A 20,715-nucleotide genomic window follows, 5' to 3' on the forward strand; every position below is an offset into this window, starting at 1 on the left:
TCAATGTGTTTATAGTCCCTGATGTTTCATTTGTATACGTCATCGCATTTAAGTTTGTTTTTCCTCTTCTTCATTTCTTTGGTACATATACATGTTGACTACACTGTCATGCGGTCTACCTCGATGATATTGTAAGAGTACATAACACGGTTTCCGAACCATTGCTATGAGCGACAGACTAAGACGGTATGTGCCGCGAAATACAAAACTGATTTTTTCTTTTTCTCTTTTTACTAAGGGCAATTCAATCGCAATGTAGCAATGTGTAAAATATCCAGCTGGTAATTTCTATAAATAATCATTGTGAAAATTAACTAAATATACATATGCAATACTAGCTCATGCTGGTTTGAATATTCCAACAAAAATTGTGGGTTTTGTGGGTTTTCCTAGAACTATGGGTTTTGTGGGTTTTGTTGGATTTGTGGGCTTTGTTGGTTGTGGGTTTTGTCAGGAGTATATAAGGCTTTGTGGGCTGCTTGAGGGAATTCAGTCAGCTAGCAGCCATCAAACTAGGTACATCACAGTTATTGAGTTTTATTTTTTTTTTTTTTTTTATTTTTATTTTGTTTAGTTTATTACAGAGTTATGTAACTTTAGGCAATATTTTGGACAGTAAATTTTTGTTAAAGTTTATTTAAGTACAAATCAATTTTTATTGAAGTTATTTATTTCTTTAAATTATTTTTAATTTCTTTCTCTCTTCCAAATTATACACATTCTAGTCATTTCTAATTTATTTTACAAACAACTAGATATTGTTTTATCATTCGTTATTTGAAATTCAGTTATATGGTCAAGTGAGTGTTGTCCTCACACGCCAATACTTTTATTGATTTCTTTATTTATTTTCCTTATTTAATTAGTTTTATGAAGCTAAAGACATACAGAGAAGTTTCTCTACATTACAAATATATAATTCCTTTTTCATAAATTATAGGTCCAACATAGGTCTTAGGGAAATAAAATGTCTAAGTCATTGTGAGTGTTTTCCTCACTGACTTGACATTCTAAATTCAATTCAACAATACTTGATTATTCTAGCAATCTATAAAATGTAAGTTATGTCTCTATTTTATAATGTATTAGTTGTCTAAGTCATTGTGTTTTCCTCACCGACTTGACAGCCAATTTACTTCCATCAATATCAGTTCACTTCAAATAAGTATTATGCTATAGTTGAAGTGCAAAGTCAAGCAAGTGTTTTCCTTGCAGATTTTTACATTTCACAATTACAATCAAGTCATACTTTCTCTCTTCTGTAGTAAACTTAGTTGCAACTAAATCCACAGATGGTAGCTCTAATATCATTTTCACTCATTAGAAAAAATAATATAATGAACTAATAGTATAGTGCTAATGTGTACCCTGACTTTGCATGAAATTATCATATACCATACTGTACCTCCAAACAATGATAGTATTTTGGCTTAGTAAAAAAACAAGACTGTCATAGCTATGAACTGACTTTATTCAATGTTTCTTAATAAATGAAACATCTTGTGTTATGGTTGAAAATAAATCAAGTGTTTGAGTTTACTCCATTCTCCCCCTCCTTAGTCAGCTGATAAGAAGCATACTCATCCCTGGTGCCATACTCTAATGTAGTATTATCAGGACCTAGCTCGGCTATTACCTAGTCATCAGCAGTAAAGACAATTCACATCTGTGATGACAATACCTAGTCATCAGTTGTAAAGTCAAATCATAACATGGATCATGCTGTTTACATCTCACAGTAAACGAAGACAATTTACATCTGGGATGACAATATCAAGCCATCAGTTACAAAGGCAAGTCACATCTGGGATGACAATACTAAGTCATCAGCAGTAAAGACAATTCACATCTGGGATGACAATACCATGTCATCAGCCGCAAAGACAATTCACATCTGGGATGACAATACCAAGTCATCAGCAGTAAAGATTTTTCTTGTTGTTCTAGGGTTTAACGCCATTTTTCAGCACAAGACAGGCTGGCGGCCAGTATAACTGGTGGAGGAAGAACCCTGGAAAACCCAGGGAAAAACCACTGACCCACGAGAAGCTACTGGCAGGCTTTCCCACGTACCCATGCTAGCCGAGCCTTGGATTTGAACCCATGCAGACAGAGGTGAGATGGCAGTGATCCGAAACGGTAAGCGCTTTAGACCACTCGGCCACTCGCGGCCCCAGCAGTAAAGACAATTCACATCTGGGATGACAATACCTAGTCATCAGCAGTAAAGACAATTCACATCTGGGATGACAATACCCAGTCATCAGCTACAAAGACAATTCACATCTGGGATGTCAATACCTAGTCATCAGCAGTAAAGACAATTCACATACGGGATGTCAATATCTAGTCATCAGCACTAAAGATAATTCACATCTGTGATGTCAATACCTAGTCATCAGCTACAAAGACAATTCATATCTGGGATGCCAATGCCTAGTAATCAGCAGTAGAGACAATTCACATCTGGGATGACAATATCAGGTCATCAGCAGTAAAGACAATCACATCTAGGACAATAATACCTAGTCATCAGCTGCAAAGACAATTCACATCTGGGATGACAATACCAAGTCATCAGCTACAAAGACAATTCACATCTAGGATGTCAATACCTAGTCATCAGCTATAAAGGCAAGTCACATCTGGGATGACAATACCCAGTCATCATCTACAAAGACAATTGATATCTGGGATATCAATAATTAGTCATCAGCTGTAAAGATAATTCACATCTGTGATGACAATACCAAGTCATTAGCAATAAAGACAATTCACATCTGGGATGTCAATACCTAGTCATCAGCTACAAAGGCAAGTCACATCCGGGATGTCAATACCTAGTCATCAGCAGTAAAGACAATTCACATCTGGGATGTCAATACCTAGTTATCAGCTACAAAGACAATTCATATCTGGGATAAAAGTACCTAGTAATCAGCAGTAAAGACAATTCACATCTGTGATGACAATACCAGGTCATCAGCAGTAAAGACAATTCACATCTGGGATGACAATACATAGTCATCAGCTACAAAGACAATTCACATCTGGGATTTCCCAGTCATCAGCTACAAAGACAATTCATATCTGGGATGTCAATACCCAATAATCAGCTACAAAGACAATTCACATCTGGGATGACAATACCTAGTCATCAGCTACAAAGACAATTCACATCTGGGATGACAATTCCCAGTCATCAGCTCCAAAGACAATTCACATCTGGGATGTCAATACCTAGTCATCAGCTGTAAAGACAATTCACATACGGGATGTCAATATCTTGTCATCAGCAGTAAAGATAATTCACATCTGGGATGACAATACCTAGTCATTAGCTAAAAAGACAATTTACATCTGGGATGACAATACCAAGTAACTAGATGCAAAGACAATATACATCTGGGATGCCAATTCCAAGTCATCAGCAGTATAGACAATTCAAATCTGAAACGATAATCCCTTGAATCAAATCTACTTGTGTCAAAATGTTGGAATGGAAGTACATATACTTTGTTCATATAAAATTAGGTCACTTCACAATGATCCCATTACAAAAACTCTAAGATGAACAATAATATGCATTAGCTTTCACATCTATAAATGAATTCACTAAATTCTGCAAAATCCAGCTGTAAAAGAGAAAATGCAGTAAATTGAGAAATCATGAAAAAATGTTTTTCAGACAATGACCATGATGTATACCATTTTTCACAGTTACCAATAAAAACTGCAATATAAGTATAAACAACACTTAACAGTTCTGTGATTTCAATCCTATATAATCCTAAATGTCTGGTCACAAGAAAAACAGTATTGAATGCTCCAAATGATTTGCAACAGTTCGAATCTCTTAGCGTGCCATAATAATGTAATCCTGAAGTCTTGGTGTGGCACAATGATGTAATCCTGAAGTCTTGGTGTAACACAATGACCTAATCCTGAATGTCTTTGAATGAGTTCTCAATAATTCCAAAGTAGTAATTTAGTCCAAAAGGTTAACAACACTTTCTAATTCCAATGAACAATTTAAATAAATGATTCCTCTCAAATTATATCTAAACATGCAAATGATTCCACAGAATTATCTTATAACTGGACTGACGACTTTGTTTACAAAGCTTCTGCTCATGTAAAAACTGTCACCTGACCTATGGCACAAATGAATGGCCCTGGAATTCCCTATTTCAAATAGAAAACTCCATTAAAGTGTCAACAAGTTTGCTTCCAGAACTGTCATAGCATGATGAAGACATACCTAATACAACATATGTCATGTTAGATCAAATTTGCTTAATCCCACTTCACAACATGGACATATTCAGAACAATGCTATATTGCAAGTTTTAGTATGCACAAAGTGTAATATCTTCATCTTCCGCTACAAGCTCATGTAAAACTCACCTTGGGAATTCATACAGGTAATTGTCAAAGAGACAATTAGAAGATTAGGTAGTCAGATATAGACAACCAACATTTCACATATTAAGTAACAGGATGATCATAGCTATGGTAATGTCTCAAGTCCTTTGAAGACTGCTGTACAAGAGTCAATTTGGATAATTTACATAGGTAAATTTCACAAAATGGACCAACCCAATCAAAAAATGGACCAACAATACTCGCTAAATGAAACTGTGTTGAATAATAAAAGTTATTACACATGACAGCCTTAATTGAGAATGTTTTTTAGCCATGAAATGGACCGATTGAAAGACATAAGGCACATACTCATGTTTACACAGTTAATTTGTGTTGATTGTGTTAACACCTGATATTGGAAAAAGGTACTTGTTACTGCTGTATTATCCGTGTGACCCTCACTGTTTTAAAATACAATCCTCTCCTCCCCACTCCCCCCAATAAAATTGCCAGTAAGATGTTTGACAGTACTAACCATCCTCTAATGAGTGCCAAGATGCACTCAAATAACATTTGTATCACCATAAATCCTGGCTACTGAACTAATGAGAACAGTAAAGACTGCATCTAATTATTCCTATAGTTTTCTTTCCAATGGATTTTAAGGACAGACACTTGGTGTATATTTTTATTTAATGTCAGTGTTGTTGTGATTATGTGAATTTTTGCATGTTTATGTATGTTTGTAGTAATAATACCTGATGATGCTAAATCTATGCTTTCATTGTAAGTGTATTACATGCTTTAAAGAAAACATACATTATTTGCCTGTTTTCAAATTTGAATTTCTCCAACTATCTTCTATAGGCTTATATGAAAGACAAATTATTCTCAACTGGACATAGTCATTTATTTTTACATAACATGCACTAACCCATGTGACCCCGGAGCACACATTTTAAGTCTCAAAGAAAATGTTACCCCGGAGCACACATTTTAAGTCTCATAGAAAATACTGGGCTTCGTTTGATCCATCACTGAGTGTAGCCTTTATAGGTCATTGCCATTACTGTTTATAGCTCAACGAGCATGCGCAAGATAGGTCCAGTACAGTATACCCGTATGAAGGGCACTATGAGTTACCAAACTGCAGTTCATCAATGGATTTTGGATCAATTTTCAATAAAGTATTTTCCCTTGAAGATAATTTCAAGAAATATGCCTTTTACAAGGCCTCCCTCGGAAATATTTTTCTTCGCGCCATAAAATTCACCAAATGTTAAAATTTGGAGTCACTTTTCAGCCATTTTATGCCATGGTACAGGGACTTAAAGATAAGTATAATATTATATTGGCCCTATTTTTAATCTATATAAATGTGACGATAAAACAGTTTTTACATGCTTTTATTACACTTCAAAGCACACAAATAATTATCAATAAATATAACAATACCTTTATATTCACGTGAAGTTCAAGCATATGAAAAGCAAGAATGAATAAGAATGTTTCTTTATAACTGAAAATACAAAACACTGCTTAGTCTTTATGAACAAAGCTGCCAACACTTCATCAATATCCAACTCATTTTTTCCCCAGACCATTTCTTAAATTCCTTCCTGAAATCAACACTGGGCTCATCAATGGAAATTCTCATTAAATTTTTCAGAGTAGGTATACCCACAGAATTTTGTAAGTTTGTTTTGATCAGATTCTGGTGACTGAATCCACTCTCATAGTCTGCAGTAGAAATAGGGGCAACAAGTAACCTGGTAGCTGCCTCAGATGCAGCTGGATATAAATCGTTGTTTTTTGGAGCTAGATTAGCCATATACTTTGTGACTGATACAGACTTGTTGTATCAAGTAAATTTATAATTTTTCAATTATATAAGAGACTCGGACCCTTTACAGTCAACAAATGGCATCCTTGAAGTGGCATCCTGTGTTCCTCAGTTAGGTTCAGGCCATAAAAAACGTGTTATCTAAGTAAATAATCCCTAAAACACTATGCAGTCACAAGTGTCTCACACTCACAGTTTGCAATAAACATAAATTAACAAGTGCAAATGACACTGAACCTTTAAGCTAACATGTTCAACAATGGATTATATCCCCCGGTCATTCCTTATTTCCTACTGATCACATTTAAATTCTTCTCAAAACTGACTGACAGCTTACAATTAGCTGCAATCATGTTCAAATAATGTTTTATTCATCCACTGACTGCTGCAGACATTGAAAACAGATATTAAGTGCCCTGAGTCAAGTATATCAATGAAAAATTTAAAATTTATAAAAATTTGTTGCCAGCAAATTTTACCAATCAGTAAAAAATAGTGCCACTTTCAAACTTCTTTGCATTTTGCAACAAATGTGAAGCCTAGTGGAGGCCCTACTTTCTTTATTGGAAATAATAATCTTTGCATAGATTTATAGTCTCAAGACAAGTTATGATTTTCCAACAATTTTTCAACTTCTGCAACATCTAACACTTTTCCTACAGTCTTCCAACTTTCAACAGGTTTCCAGCAAATTTATTTAAGGCCCGTGAAAGTTCGAATCGGTAGCCAGAAAGCCAGTGCATGAGCAAGGAGGCAACACAGCATCCGAAGCCTAAATTCGATTTCTTGTGTACACCAGCACATAGCAGCCAGGTTAAAGAGTCAATATAGACAGACGAGGGTGTCTACTCTAATTTGAGATTTTAGTTACTTCTTTAATTTATTTAATATTTATTTTTGCAATAATTTTTATCACATTAACAATTTCGTTACTTAAATAATTTTAAGATACAGATAGCTCATGCTGTAATTTCAGTATTTAAAGTAGAACTTCAATTTCTCATTATTTTAAAATAACCATTTCTTATTTCTAATGTTTCATCCAGTATCCATTTTCATGCATTTGAGATGTTCATAAATATGACAGTTTCTGTTCTTTGAGAAAAAATGTTTGCAAATCCCAGCTGTATAACTGTAAAAGAGTTTGCCTTGATGTCAGTGTATGTTGCGGTGATAAAACTTCAATTGGGTAATCATTGGTGACTTCTCATCACATATCGCCCCTTTCTTATTAATCATGTGTAGTCATTGAATGAGTCCAATTTCTCTTTACATACCACACTTTTGCTATTATGAATTGTGTGTGGTCATTGAATGAGTAAATTTTCTCTTCACATATTATGCTTTTACTGATACAGATTGTGTGATCATTGTATGAAAATAATTATCTCCTCAAATCACACCTATTCAATTCGATAAATATGTGTGTGATCATTGAATGTATCTAGTTATCTTCAAATATCACACTTTATTGGACTGAAACTCTCAATCTGATGAAATTATTTGCATTTGTTGCGTGAACATAATCTTCCTCCCAATACCACATCCTACTTCATGTACTCATCGGCTAGGATGCCGTCTAAGGGACACAGCTCTTTTCTTTGCCTAAAACGATCACAGGACAAGTAGTCTCCCTTGATCTACTGCAGTCCTATTAACTAGAGTCAACATTATCTACAAGAATTCTAAGTGAGAAAGTCTTGTTCTGCCCAAGATTGTATATTATATAAATAGTCTTCTTAATAGTACCCACCCCCACTTTCCATCCTCAGTAAGCAATAATTAACTCAGATGAAGTTAAGTCATGCAGATGCAGAACATTCGCGATATTTTCACCTGCACATCAGTGACTGCAAGCAGGGATAAAAATCAACCATTCAAGAAAAATAACCAAATGTCAGACCTGATGTCAAGTTAGCATCTCCACCACCACCGTGACATATTTCCGTGAATCTAAGTGATTGCTGAATATTCAATTTATTGCTGTTTGTTTGAATCTTGTACATTGAAAATATGTGTATAGTATGCATACAAAAGTCTGACTCTGTCTTTATTTTAATCCAGTTTATTGCATAAAGCACCTGTAACAAATAAATCTCACTATGGGTTTTATTGTGTCAAAAAGTGAACAAGAAATAAAGTACCTAACCGTCAAAAAAACGTTACAAAACTTATTTTTTCCCATGGTTCCAAATAAGTTGCTACTGTTGTTGTTGTTATTATTATTATTATTATTATTATCAACATCACTGTATAATTCAGATGTCTACTAGACGATAGTTGACTTGTACAGTTTGGTCCTTTATTCCAACTAATTGGGAAAACTAAATAAAACGTTGTGCTATAAAACAACAAAAGTAACTCAAGCCAGAGATAGAGTGTGACTCCGTTATAACACCTTACATGGTAGATGGGAGCCATAGAACCTGATGGCATTACACAACGAACCATGTTATAAGCAACCAGGTCAATTAGCTGAAGAAAATTATGCATGTACCCAAAAAAAATTGCGGGGAGGGGGTGTATGTAATAAATGCGGGTGGTAAAATACGTGCTTCATCAGCACAGTTAACATCTTAAATTGATGCATATTAAATGAGAAATACACCTGTAGTGAAAACAGAGAAGACATATATAATAGTTTACTTTATTTAGAGAACCACGAATTGGTACATATACGTGAATACTGTTTATATATAGATGTCTAATGTATAGCATGAATAGTATCCACACTGTGTACTCACCCTAGAACCTGATCATATACATTGAATCCACGATACAAGTGATTCCATCGAAAATATGCACACACACAAAGCTTTAAAATGTTCAATAATTTTGTCACAGGTCATATTGCTCTGAATTCAGTGGAAAAATAAAGCACAATCATGTAACGAATGACGAAGAACATTTACTTTTCAGTACGTCTCAAGTCGGTAAAAGTTAGTTTGCATTTTAAGCTGCTGTTGGTAGCGTTTGTAAGCATCAACTTTTTCCCTACAAAAATAAAATTTTCACGGCACAGCTAATGTGTTCCAGTCACATTGGAAAATGCAAAAATCCATCAGATTCCATCACTTTTTTAAGTTTGGTACTGACTTCCTTTGATGAAAAGTTCTTTGTTTTTATTGAAAGATTGTAGTTGGCTTTCTTTGATTAAGGGTGCATGCATTATTGAAGTCACCGCTAAAGGACAGCCTTGGAGAACCAAACAAATACTCATTTCTTATTGCAGCGGCAACATCAAATAATTGTACTACATGATTGAGACTGATTTTTTTTCCATTTGCTGAGTACTTTTTCATACCAATCAGTGCTTCAAAGGTAAACTGTTTCCTTTGAAATTTCAGCAAACTATTTCATCGGGGTACATTTTTAAAAAGGAACTGGCCATCATTTGGACTATTCTAGTTACTGTCCCTCCATGCCTATTGAACAAATCAATAAGTAAGATGTATTTTTTTTTTTACATTTGTGGTAACACTGTGATGCTGCCTTCCACACATGCATCTGAAAATTAGCAAAGGGTCAATGGACGATAGGGATGCAGGTGTTCTGGTTTGATGACAGGGATTTTTACAGAAAATGTGAGTGTTCTGAAGGATTTAATTCTGAGTGTAAAGAAGAGGAATTTTACTTACCATCCACAAATAAATGTCAGTCTTTGGAAATGTATTAATTACTAGCGAGCGGCTGAAAATCCGATGAAAGATAGATGAAGAGATAATACCTCGTCTGGTAGATCTCCGTTACCAGAAATGTCAACAACAAAAAAGCAGATATTTCACAACATACAGTACTCATGCTAGATGTCATGATAAGCGGATTATAATATAACAGTGCACTGTTTAGATGGTTTGACAATATGGACAAAGAATTTGTTTATGTAACAATATATAAATTTCAGTGCATTTTATATCCAGTTTGTGGCTTCCTTTCATGGGGCCTCTGAATTTCTGCACTCCAAACCAATGGTTGTATATAAAAGTTTAAACAGTCAACAACATCACCAATAAGAAAAAATCACCACATGGTATTTTTTGCCGCCAATAAGGAAAGTTTATCCAAGTTTGCGACATTAGCGAAGACCTATGTGATCCCAGAATAAACTTTTTATGCGTTATTTCTCGTACTTTTAAGAAGAAAAAACTATTTTTTCATGTACAAGAAAAATACATACAAAATTTAAGGAGCCACGCCAGGATCATCTTGAATTATTTATACACGATCTCTTCTCCAAAATGATAATAATGTTTTTACGTTTTTTTTCATAGTTTTAACAAAGAATTTTTTTGTGTACAAGAAAAATACATGCATATGACATTTCGGGAGCCACACCATGACCGTGTTATATCCGAATTTGTGTTATAACGGAGCACGCTATAGCAGGGTCACACTGTACATTGCAAGAGTCAAATCCTTGATGGGGTCATTCTCAGTACTAATTTTCTTCCTTTTCCTTCTGCATCTCCTTAGTAAAAGACACAAGTTGCAGTGTTTCTTGGAAAGGAATACTGCAGACTATGATCATGTAAAATACATAAATAACTTCTTTTGTGCAATGACATTTTGCAAATGAAAAAGTTAATCTGTTAGCACGGAAAGGACTGGCACAAAAATTAAAAATGATCAGGCAAGCATAAATTAGCATGGCACAAGGAAAGTGTGTTACAGCAATTTCCCAGCCTGAATGACTTGTAGAAAACACAAGTTTGTGATATACAATACAAATGTCTGTGCTTATATATGTGTGGACAAAGATATTCACCTAGGTCACACTCATAGAATATGGCCAAGGTACAAAAATAAAAGCAAGAACAAATATACCATTTGCACACCATACTGCATGGGATTTCTTACATCAGGATTGTTAGCAACAGGAGCACTGGGCATCACAGTGTGGCCTCCATAATTACCCAACACATTCATCTGGTTCTAAAAATATGAAGACCAAATGGAGTGGTGAGCAATTTGATCATATAAATATACATCTCCAGCATTCTACCACATACAATAAGATGATGATATGTCTATAATCAAAACATTATTACTCGTCTGAAATATAGTGTTAATACACTGCCTTGTCAACATGTATATCTGATGATGATGACCATAATATTCACAATGATTTGCATCTGTCTACTATCATGTATAACCAGCATTTATCAGGAATTCAGACTATTCTGTCAGATACTACATCCAGCTGTAAGTCAGAAAATGCATTAAGTCCTCCAAAGTCATGGACCAAAAAGATTAAACACTTTCTGCAATTTTAAATCATGACCATGATACATAACAATTTTCACATTTACTGATAAAAACTGTAAAATAAGGGTAATCTTTCAAAATACTCCCTCGCATGCTACCGATAGAAAAGAGCAATAACTAGGTCACTCTAATAAAAATCACTAGAGCAAGGTGATGTGTTGAAAAATGCACACTCAGCTAATGACCATGTAACCCATTTCATAGTGATCCATGACAAATTATGAGACTAGCTATACTAGTGAGAATGAGTAAGACATTACATTTTTAGCTGCAATATGAATGATACAACAACTGTAACAAGAGACCCAAGAGGGTCCTATATTGCTCACTTGGCTTATATAACACTACAGCTGATCACGTCAATATGCAGACTTATCAGCTATTGTCAGGACACAATAATAGTATAGGCTTCTTTACCAAGGTGGAGTAAAATCAAACTAGAATTTGGTTTCCAAAATGGTAACCAGCTCAGCCAAAGTGTTTACATGATTACCACTTTAATGTGTTTATAACTTGGATCAACATATAACACTTCCAAGATCCTGATAATGAATGATACAACAACTGTAACAAAAACCCAAGAAGGTCTTAAATTGCTAACCTGACTTACTTAACATGACAGCTGATGATGTCAATATGTAGACTTATCTGCTATTGTCAGGACACAAAATATAAACTCTCTCTCAAACTTTGCATCAGTTTGATTTTACACAATGTACTAATATATCTACACCTTCGCTACAAAAAACTCATTTACCACCTTTGAGTAAGCAGGATCGGGAATTTCCATAGACAGAGAATGGTAACTAGCCCAGCCATTCAGTTGCCATGTATCTCACTAATATGCACATACTTCACTTGTTATAGGATCTATCATGAACAATACTAATATAGGCTTCTTTACCAAACTCCATGACCTTGATAATAAGAGTTTACATGATTACTGCTTTAATATGTTCATATCTTGGATCAACATAAAACAGTTACAAGATCTTCATGATACAGAATTACTCACAATCATACTCAATCAAGATCTTGGTCACATAAACCTATTTTCTAAGTTTGGTCAAAATCATATAAAAAAAATACAAAGTCTTGCATGGTATAAATCTCAACTGATATGGTTCTGGATTGGGTTAAAGTTGGTTTAAAATAAGCTAAATAGTGTCTTAACTGGTAACAAGCCAATCAAATGCAAAATTATCTTTATTAACATGTGCAGATCTTACCCATTATTAATTTTATTCATGATCCAGAATCGATAAATTTTATCAAAGTTCATCCTGCATTATGACTGTCAGTGTGGTAACAAGGTGAGGCAATCAGATGAAATATAAACTCATTAATACTTATTATTTTCACTATTTATTTAAATTAAGCTCTTGATGATATAAGCACATATTTCAAAACTGATAATAACTGACTTAATGGCAATAAGCTCAGCCAATCAGATGTAAGAATACCTCATTACTAAGGATGTCTTATTCATTAGTGAACTCATCCAAGCTCTTGTTGATACAAACCTATATATCAAAGCAGATCAAAAGTGATCATAAATATGGTTTCCTTGGTGTAAGCATAATCAGGAAAGTATTCAGAATATCTTCATTAATATGCCTGCTTCCGGCTTCTTATTAAATATGAGTAAGATATAAGCATGTATTTAAAGAAACCTGAAAACAAATTCACACCAAACATATGTTTTCCAGCACAGTTATAAAGCTAGCCATTTCACTGCAAAGTAACTCTATTATCATGCAACTGAATTTCACTGGTTTCCAAAACCTATTTAAATCTTGATCACAAAAGTCAAATTTAAAGTCTAGTCAAAATTATGTCATTTAAGAAAGAGCATTCCAGAGGTTAGTGAATGAGACACAATATTACAACATTATTATGTGTGTATCTCATTAGTAAACTCTTCTCAGATTTTGATATATTGTAAGTTTCATTAAAATCGGATTAGACTATACTATGGTTCCCAGAACAGTAACAATCTCAGCCAGTTAATTACAAGACTACCTTATTAGGACGGATACAGTTTGGCCATTATTACACATGTCTGAAATTTTTTATGTATAAGCGTATATTTCAAGTCTGATCAAATCATACATCTGGTCTTCAGAGTGGTTACACTGTTAGCCAATGCGATGACCTTATTAATATATGTGGTTCATGTTTATTATCAAATTGACCGCTCCGGTGGCCTAGATGGTTACAGTGTCAGCTTCGGATGTGGGAGATCATGACATTAAAAGCCATATAATTTCTCTCCCAAACTGAGAACCCCTGCCATTTTTCATGTGTGTAACTTAATCTGATGTTGATCAGTGACATCCACAAGTCAACTGATCTCAGTTGATTACAAGATTTCATGATGTCACCATTTTAAGTATAGGAAGCCCACATCATGCTATACAGTAGTTCGGTAGCTGATTCTTATGTGATATGCTATCCTCATTTTGCATCTGATATGATGCTGTCCTCAGCCTAACACTGATGAGTATTTTTCTTAAAAAGCATAACTAATATACATTAATTGTTAAATGTCTATGACCGATTCTTACCAATTAATATAGGAATCTGCAACAGATGTGTCTGTCTTCAACCTAAGCTCATCCTTCAACATATTCCAGCGATCAAACTGATCACCAATATTCAACCGAGTCCTATTTTTATCTAACATATACTTTATTCTCAGACCTGCTTAAAAAAGCCTGACTGCCTCTCTTCATTCACACTCAGATCAATTTGCATGCCAACTGTGTGAATGCTGTTATTAGATTAGTTGCCAAAAAAATTTGCTGAATGTATAACATCACTACTTTTGAAGTACATTCCAAATAAAAAATGGAATTACGAACGACTTCATTGACTGAACTAAGGAGTGGCAACTCTTAATCCTAAATATTTTATCTTCATTTAAACATAACATCTTGATTATTTCAAACAACACTTTGTTAGATAACAACATTCTAATAACAGGCACGTCAAAGTTAAATATACCGCCACCCCTCTACTACCCAATATCACCTGTCCTAACCAAACTGCTATGAACTGTCTTAAACATTCTAGTTGCATGCACATCCACGTTAGTCATACCCACTCCCCCTCAACCACCCAATGTCAACTGTTCTTCCAACAGAAATCCTATCAACATTCAAATAACAAGCACATCCAAGTTATTCATAACCACTCCCCTTCCGCTAACCATCATAAACCAGTCTTTCCAACAAAATGTGTATCAACATTTTAATAACATGTACATCCAAGTTGTTCACAACCACTCCCCATCCACTACCCACCATCAACTATTTCTTCAGGGGCCAAGGGTGGCCAAATGCTGTAAAGCACTCGCCTTTACATATCACTGACATCTTAACTCTGCTGGTTTGGGTTTGGAGTCTCAGGCACAGCATGTATAGTCATGTGAAACAGCTTGCCAGAAGCTTCCAGTAGGATAGTAGTTCTGCCCTAACAATGAACCTAAACTCAAAACAACAACAGCTAGTTCTTCTCCTTGGAAGTGTATCAACATTATAATAACATGCACATCCAATTTATTCGTATCCACAACCCCTCCACATAATAATTCCTAAACAAACACCAGATCTCTAGGAATGTAAAAAAAAACAGTGGATTGTTAGAGGCTGTTGCACTATGTGTGCTCTGCAGAGCAACAAAGCTAAAAGCTGATGACACCTGGTGGCATCAAGTGGAGGTAATGGGCAAGAGTTACTGCTCTTTGTCTCTTTCAAAATAGACAAGACAAAATGTTTTCATCTTTTAGTAGGGCTGGATCCATGACATAGCTGGCTAATATTCATAATGTAATGTGATTGGGGATTGCATTCAAAGGAGAAACTATATTCAAGATTATATTAGGAAGCAAATCCAAAATCATTCCATATAATATCACAAGGAGTCCATTATCACAAGGAGTCCATATAATATCACAATGAGTCCATTATTAATAAGAATGATACATTATGCAATGTCCATAATACCATAATGCCAGCAAGTAGCTAATGATACCTTGATTCTCACAATATAAACATTTTTCTCTCAACAACATTCTAATAACAGAACTCTAACTTATTCTTACCCACTATGCTGTCCTTTTCCTTGTAAGTGTATCAACATTCTTCCAGTATGTACATCCATGTTATTTATAGTCACTCCCCTTCCACTAATCAAAAACAACTATTACTACCCCATGGAAAAATATCAACACTTTAATAACTTGCACATCCAAGTTATTCATACACAATCCATATCACATTAATAAGAAAGATCAGTACATTAATGTCCATAGTGCCAGCAAGTAGCTAATACTACAATAACTTTGATTCCCACAACATAAACATCTTACATTCAACAACAGGGAAACACTGCAGAGTCAAAGAAGACAATGTTCCTAATTCTAAATGTCCATATTTTGTTCCATAATGTTGCATATTTAAGTTCAAATTTATACATATGTATACCATGGGGAATAACAACATTACATATATATACCAAGAGGAAAAGCAACATTACATATGTATACCATGGGGAATAGCAACATTACATATGTATACCATGGGAAATAGCAACATTACATATGTATACCATGGGAAATAGCAACATTACATATGTATACCATGGGAAATAGCAACATTACATATGTATACCATGGGGAATAGCAACATTACATATGTATACCATGGGGAATAGCAACATTACATATGTATACCAAGAGGAACAGCAACATTACAATGTTTTCTAAAACAAACCTTTGTGTCATTTTCATCAAATTCCATCTTTACCACAGCTTGCCTCTGACCTTTCACCTTGAAGCTGGACGAGTCTGAAAAATACAATATAAGCAGGCATTAACAAACAAAGCATTTGTTAGAATAATACTATAATAATTTTAAAACTTTCTTTAAAGAGATTTACTCATATAGTCAGAGTACATTCTTCCTTGAAGCTTGAGAATATGGAACATATTACATCATACAAAGTAAAAATAATTACAATTTAGTTATACATTATTTCATTATCATTAATACTAAATTCTATTATATGTATGATCACTTAAGAATGCCTTTTCCTTAAATACATAGTTTTCTTTATTGAGGTGGAGAATGGTGGCTGCTGTGTAAGACTGATTTTAATAATGTAATACTTACCTGTCACTGCTGAATTGCTTACCTGTTCCAGGACACATGTCCCACAGTCCAAGTCCTTACTTCAAACCTCCCGTTACATGCAACATACTAAACATATTACAGTTTGATCTCCACATCGTAGGTTCATGAAGGATACTCCTCATGAATCTGAATTGTACCCACACTAAGGTCAGATCATTAAAGTGAGCTGTTAGCCGTGAATTTTATAATAATGGCTGGCAAATGCTATATAATTAAAATTACTTTTACCATCCACCCCCAGAAAACTAAATTGTATTAGGAGCATTAAAATTCCTGCAAGGATTCTTATAATAATGAAGATGGATGCCATACATGAACACTTCAGAACTTGAGGAGTGAAAGGTTCCAAATCGTCATGTGACTATGGGGAATATTCTTACATTTCACTGATCTCAAAGTGCAACTGTACCATCGAAGAAGAGCCAATACATGGCATTGAGGTTTATATGGGGGAAGAAGTGTTTTTCATCATCTGTTTATAAGTGTGCTGACTCATGGCCACGTCCCAAACAGAGTTTGTCTATAACTTTAAAATAGACTGTTCATACCCACTTGGTACAAGACAAACATGTGGGATGAGTCATTTGTGCAACATTATGAACACACATTTCCTCCAGTCTTATATAATTATTGTGATCCAACAATTATAATCAAGCTGGCAAAGCAAGTGTTTATTACTTATTCAGTTTCCACAACTGATGCACCAGAAGGGAGGTGGGTGGTGGGAATTATGTTGTTGTTGTTGTTGTTGTTATAGGGTTTAACGCCATTTTGCAGCACAATATAGGCTATACATGGCGGCCAGTATTAATGGTGGAGGAAAAACCCCAGAAAGAACCACCGCTCTCACATACCCACTTTGGCCGAATCCGAGACTCAAACCGGCGCAGACAGAGGTGAGATGGCAGTGATCCGTGATGGAGACCACTCGACCACTCGGGTCCCCGGTGGAAATTATGATTGAACAATGGGACTTAATGTTCAAGAAGAGGCAAGCAAGGCAATCAAGGCTGATCATGAATTGCTGATATTAAAATTAATTTTCTACAGATTGTGTATGCAATGGAACCCCTCTGGTGGCATAAGTGGTTGGAGTGTCTGCCTTGGATGTGGGAGGCTGTGGGTTCAAACCCCAGCCGAGTCACACCAAAGACTTCTAAAAATGGTACTAACAGGTGCCTTGCTTGGCGCTTAGGATTAAGAGGTTAGTGTTAGGACTGTTAGGCCTGGTGTCAGGATAATGTGACTGGGTGAAACATGATACTACATATCTGTGGCATGATGTTCCAGTGTTTTCCAGTGCTAGGCATAACTGTAAACTGCTACACTGCAGATAGCATAGCGATATGACTGAAGAATTGATAAAGCTACGTTAAAAATCCCAATCATACACACACGCATGCAATGGAAGAATAGTTCAAAGAACTGTATCAGAGAAACTATAACGTGTTAAACTACACTGTTCTTTGTTTTTAATAGTGTAAGTCCTATGAAACATTTCTACCATGTATGATCAGAAGAAACAGTTAAAAATATTTACCTAATGGCTGCTATAGAAGCTATGCCACTGATACTAGTGCCATAACAAACACTACTGCACCAAAGCATCTACTGTGATACATTCCCTGTAAGTGTTAATCAAAGTTATTAGTTATTAAGGGGAGTTTAAAATTGGATTTCCAAATGATACATGTGGAAGTTACACCACAGACACTGGAGATGCCTTACATACAATTTTGATAGAGCATGTCCTAAGAATAATCATGACTATTATCACAAATGGCTCAGCCATTCTTGAAAAGTTGAAAAAATATATTTTTATATAACTATCTGGACCAGTGAGATTAATAGTCCAGAAAGCTACCTGGACCAATGAGACTTGTACAAAAAGTTGCATATGAAATTCTCCTTTCATGGGACCATCCACTGAGGAGTAGTGATAACAAGATTTGTGAGAAGGCCAATGAGGTAGCCATAGTGGATTTTCTGGCAAAGATGATTTTTGAGCAACTTATAATTCCTGCCACAAAGTTAGGAAAAGATTTCAGACCTTTTCCAGACCAAAATATAAAAATTTCCAGACTTAACCATGTGACAAGTTTACTGACCTTATGATAGCAACAACGGATGCATTTTCCAGAATTTTCGGAATAAATAAAAATGGATAGTTTTCTGCATAATTCAAGTGTGCCGAGTCTAAACTTGAATGTATCTTCATAATATCTTTCCAGATAAATTCTCAAGAAGCATTGAAAAACATGCGCCGTCCATTTTTAATATTGGTCATGGTCACCTTTTGCAAAATCTTGACCTCATGTTATTTCAAGACGATATCTGCATATTTCTTACATACGGGTATATAGAAATGTAGGGTGACCATTTTTCTTCAAGAATAAATAGACTTTTCCTGTGTTCCAGATACTTCGGAAGCCTTTCTGTACATTTTTATCATGTGACCTCCCCCCATGTTTGTAAGAAATAGTATATTCTTGAGTCATTCACATGTTGAAATTATAAGTTGCTCTAAAATATAATGTTTTATGCATAATTTTTATAAAAAGAATTCAAAATTGAAACCACCTTTATGATACTGTTTCAGATAAATTCACAACATGCATCCAAACACATCCACCATTTTAATATTGGTCTTTTGTCATTATTTGCAAAAGCTTCACCACTTGTTATTTCAAGTTGAAATTTGCATATTACTTGCATATGGTAATACAGAAATATTTTTTGAACATTCAGCTTTAATAATAAATATACTTCTTCATTGTTTCTGGTACTTCTTAAAGCCTTTCTGTGCCTTGTTTAAGTGACCTCCCACAATCATTTTTTCATAAAATACCGAAATGACAAGTCATACACAAGTTGACATTATATCTTACTCTTAAAACATAGCATAATCATTACAATATTCTTGTACATACATGTATTGATCTGAAATGACAATTTAGTAAACAGAAATTGACACTTTTGATTATATTATGATAAGACAGTATTGGTCAAGTTTTATATTTTAAAATTAATGACAAAAAATAAGCAAACAAAAATAATTCACATTGAATACTCCCACAATTCTACAAAGTATGTCAGTCACATGGACAAATTCCTCATTCACTCTTTCATACTGTTCAGGTTTTCCACTAATTTATTATTACAGTAAATCTGCATTTATATGGTTTATATTGTGAATGTTGCAATATAAAACTTTGGATGTCAATATTTTGTTCTTAATAATTCTGATCAATTTTGAGAAATACCATACAGTTGATGAAGCAGTATTCAATTGTGAAATCAGAGAGTGTGAGAGAAGGATCTGGCATTGTATTCTGATGAAATATTTATGATTGTTTTATTTGTTAAATAAAATGGTATGTACAGATCGAGTGTTTGTTCTTTATAATTTCAATATTCAGAATAGACTGATACTCACAATAAATGCCATGAATTGGTTTTCTTTTCTTCAAAATAATTTAAATTGTATCTCTTTTTGCCTATACTAAACATGAAAATTTTAAATTAAATAAGCCCACCAGTTCATCTAGATCTCACCCATCATTTGTAAATACAAGTCTGAATCAAACCTCAAAAATAAATTACACAAAAAACTGTACCAAAAAGTTTTAATACATTTAATATAAAAATGAAAACAGATGTGTATCATATGATTCCTTGGTATAAATGTTCTCTTTGTCATAAAATGGGTTTATGTGTGTTTCTGAACTCAATTTATGCTGTATTGTTGCAATTATTTACATTTTTACGGACCCAGGAAGAGTTACTCTTCAGTCTAATGTGCTGAGGTGCCAATATTTGATGACTCACCATGTCTTTAGATGAAATCACAGTATTTCCAAAATAGCTACTAAATCCTAAAGTCTGAGCACACTGTAATGCAAATAATAATAGAAATAAATAAACCAGGTCCTGTCAACTGAATTGAACACAATTATTTGTCACCAAAACGACTAATGTTCATTCAAGGAAAAAAAAAATTTCAATTAAAATTCCTTATATGTAAAACTAAGATGCAGTTTCAGAACC

General features: G+C 34.5%; 1 protein-coding gene across 4 annotated transcripts in view; it reads right to left on the reverse strand.

Moving 5' to 3' along the window:
• The window catches only part of LOC149786943 (uncharacterized), a 170,433-nt gene that overhangs the window by 98,259 nt on the left and 51,459 nt on the right, over positions 1-20,715 (reverse strand). For all 4 annotated transcript variants that reach the window (XM_089977476.1, XM_089977477.1, XM_089977475.1 and 1 more), the window contains 2 exons: positions 16,249-16,322; positions 11,033-11,140 (listed from right to left, as the gene is read on the reverse strand). In XM_089977476.1, coding sequence (XP_089833602.1) covers positions 11,033-11,140; positions 16,249-16,322 — 182 coding nt within the window. The remainder of the gene's footprint in view (positions 1-11,032; positions 11,141-16,248; positions 16,323-20,715) is intronic.

This window comes from Sinohyriopsis cumingii, chromosome 12 (assembly GCF_028554795.1).
Source record: "Sinohyriopsis cumingii isolate HCF-2022 chromosome 12, ASM2855479v2, whole genome shotgun sequence".
Lineage (NCBI taxonomy): Eukaryota > Metazoa > Mollusca > Bivalvia > Unionida > Unionidae > Sinohyriopsis > Sinohyriopsis cumingii.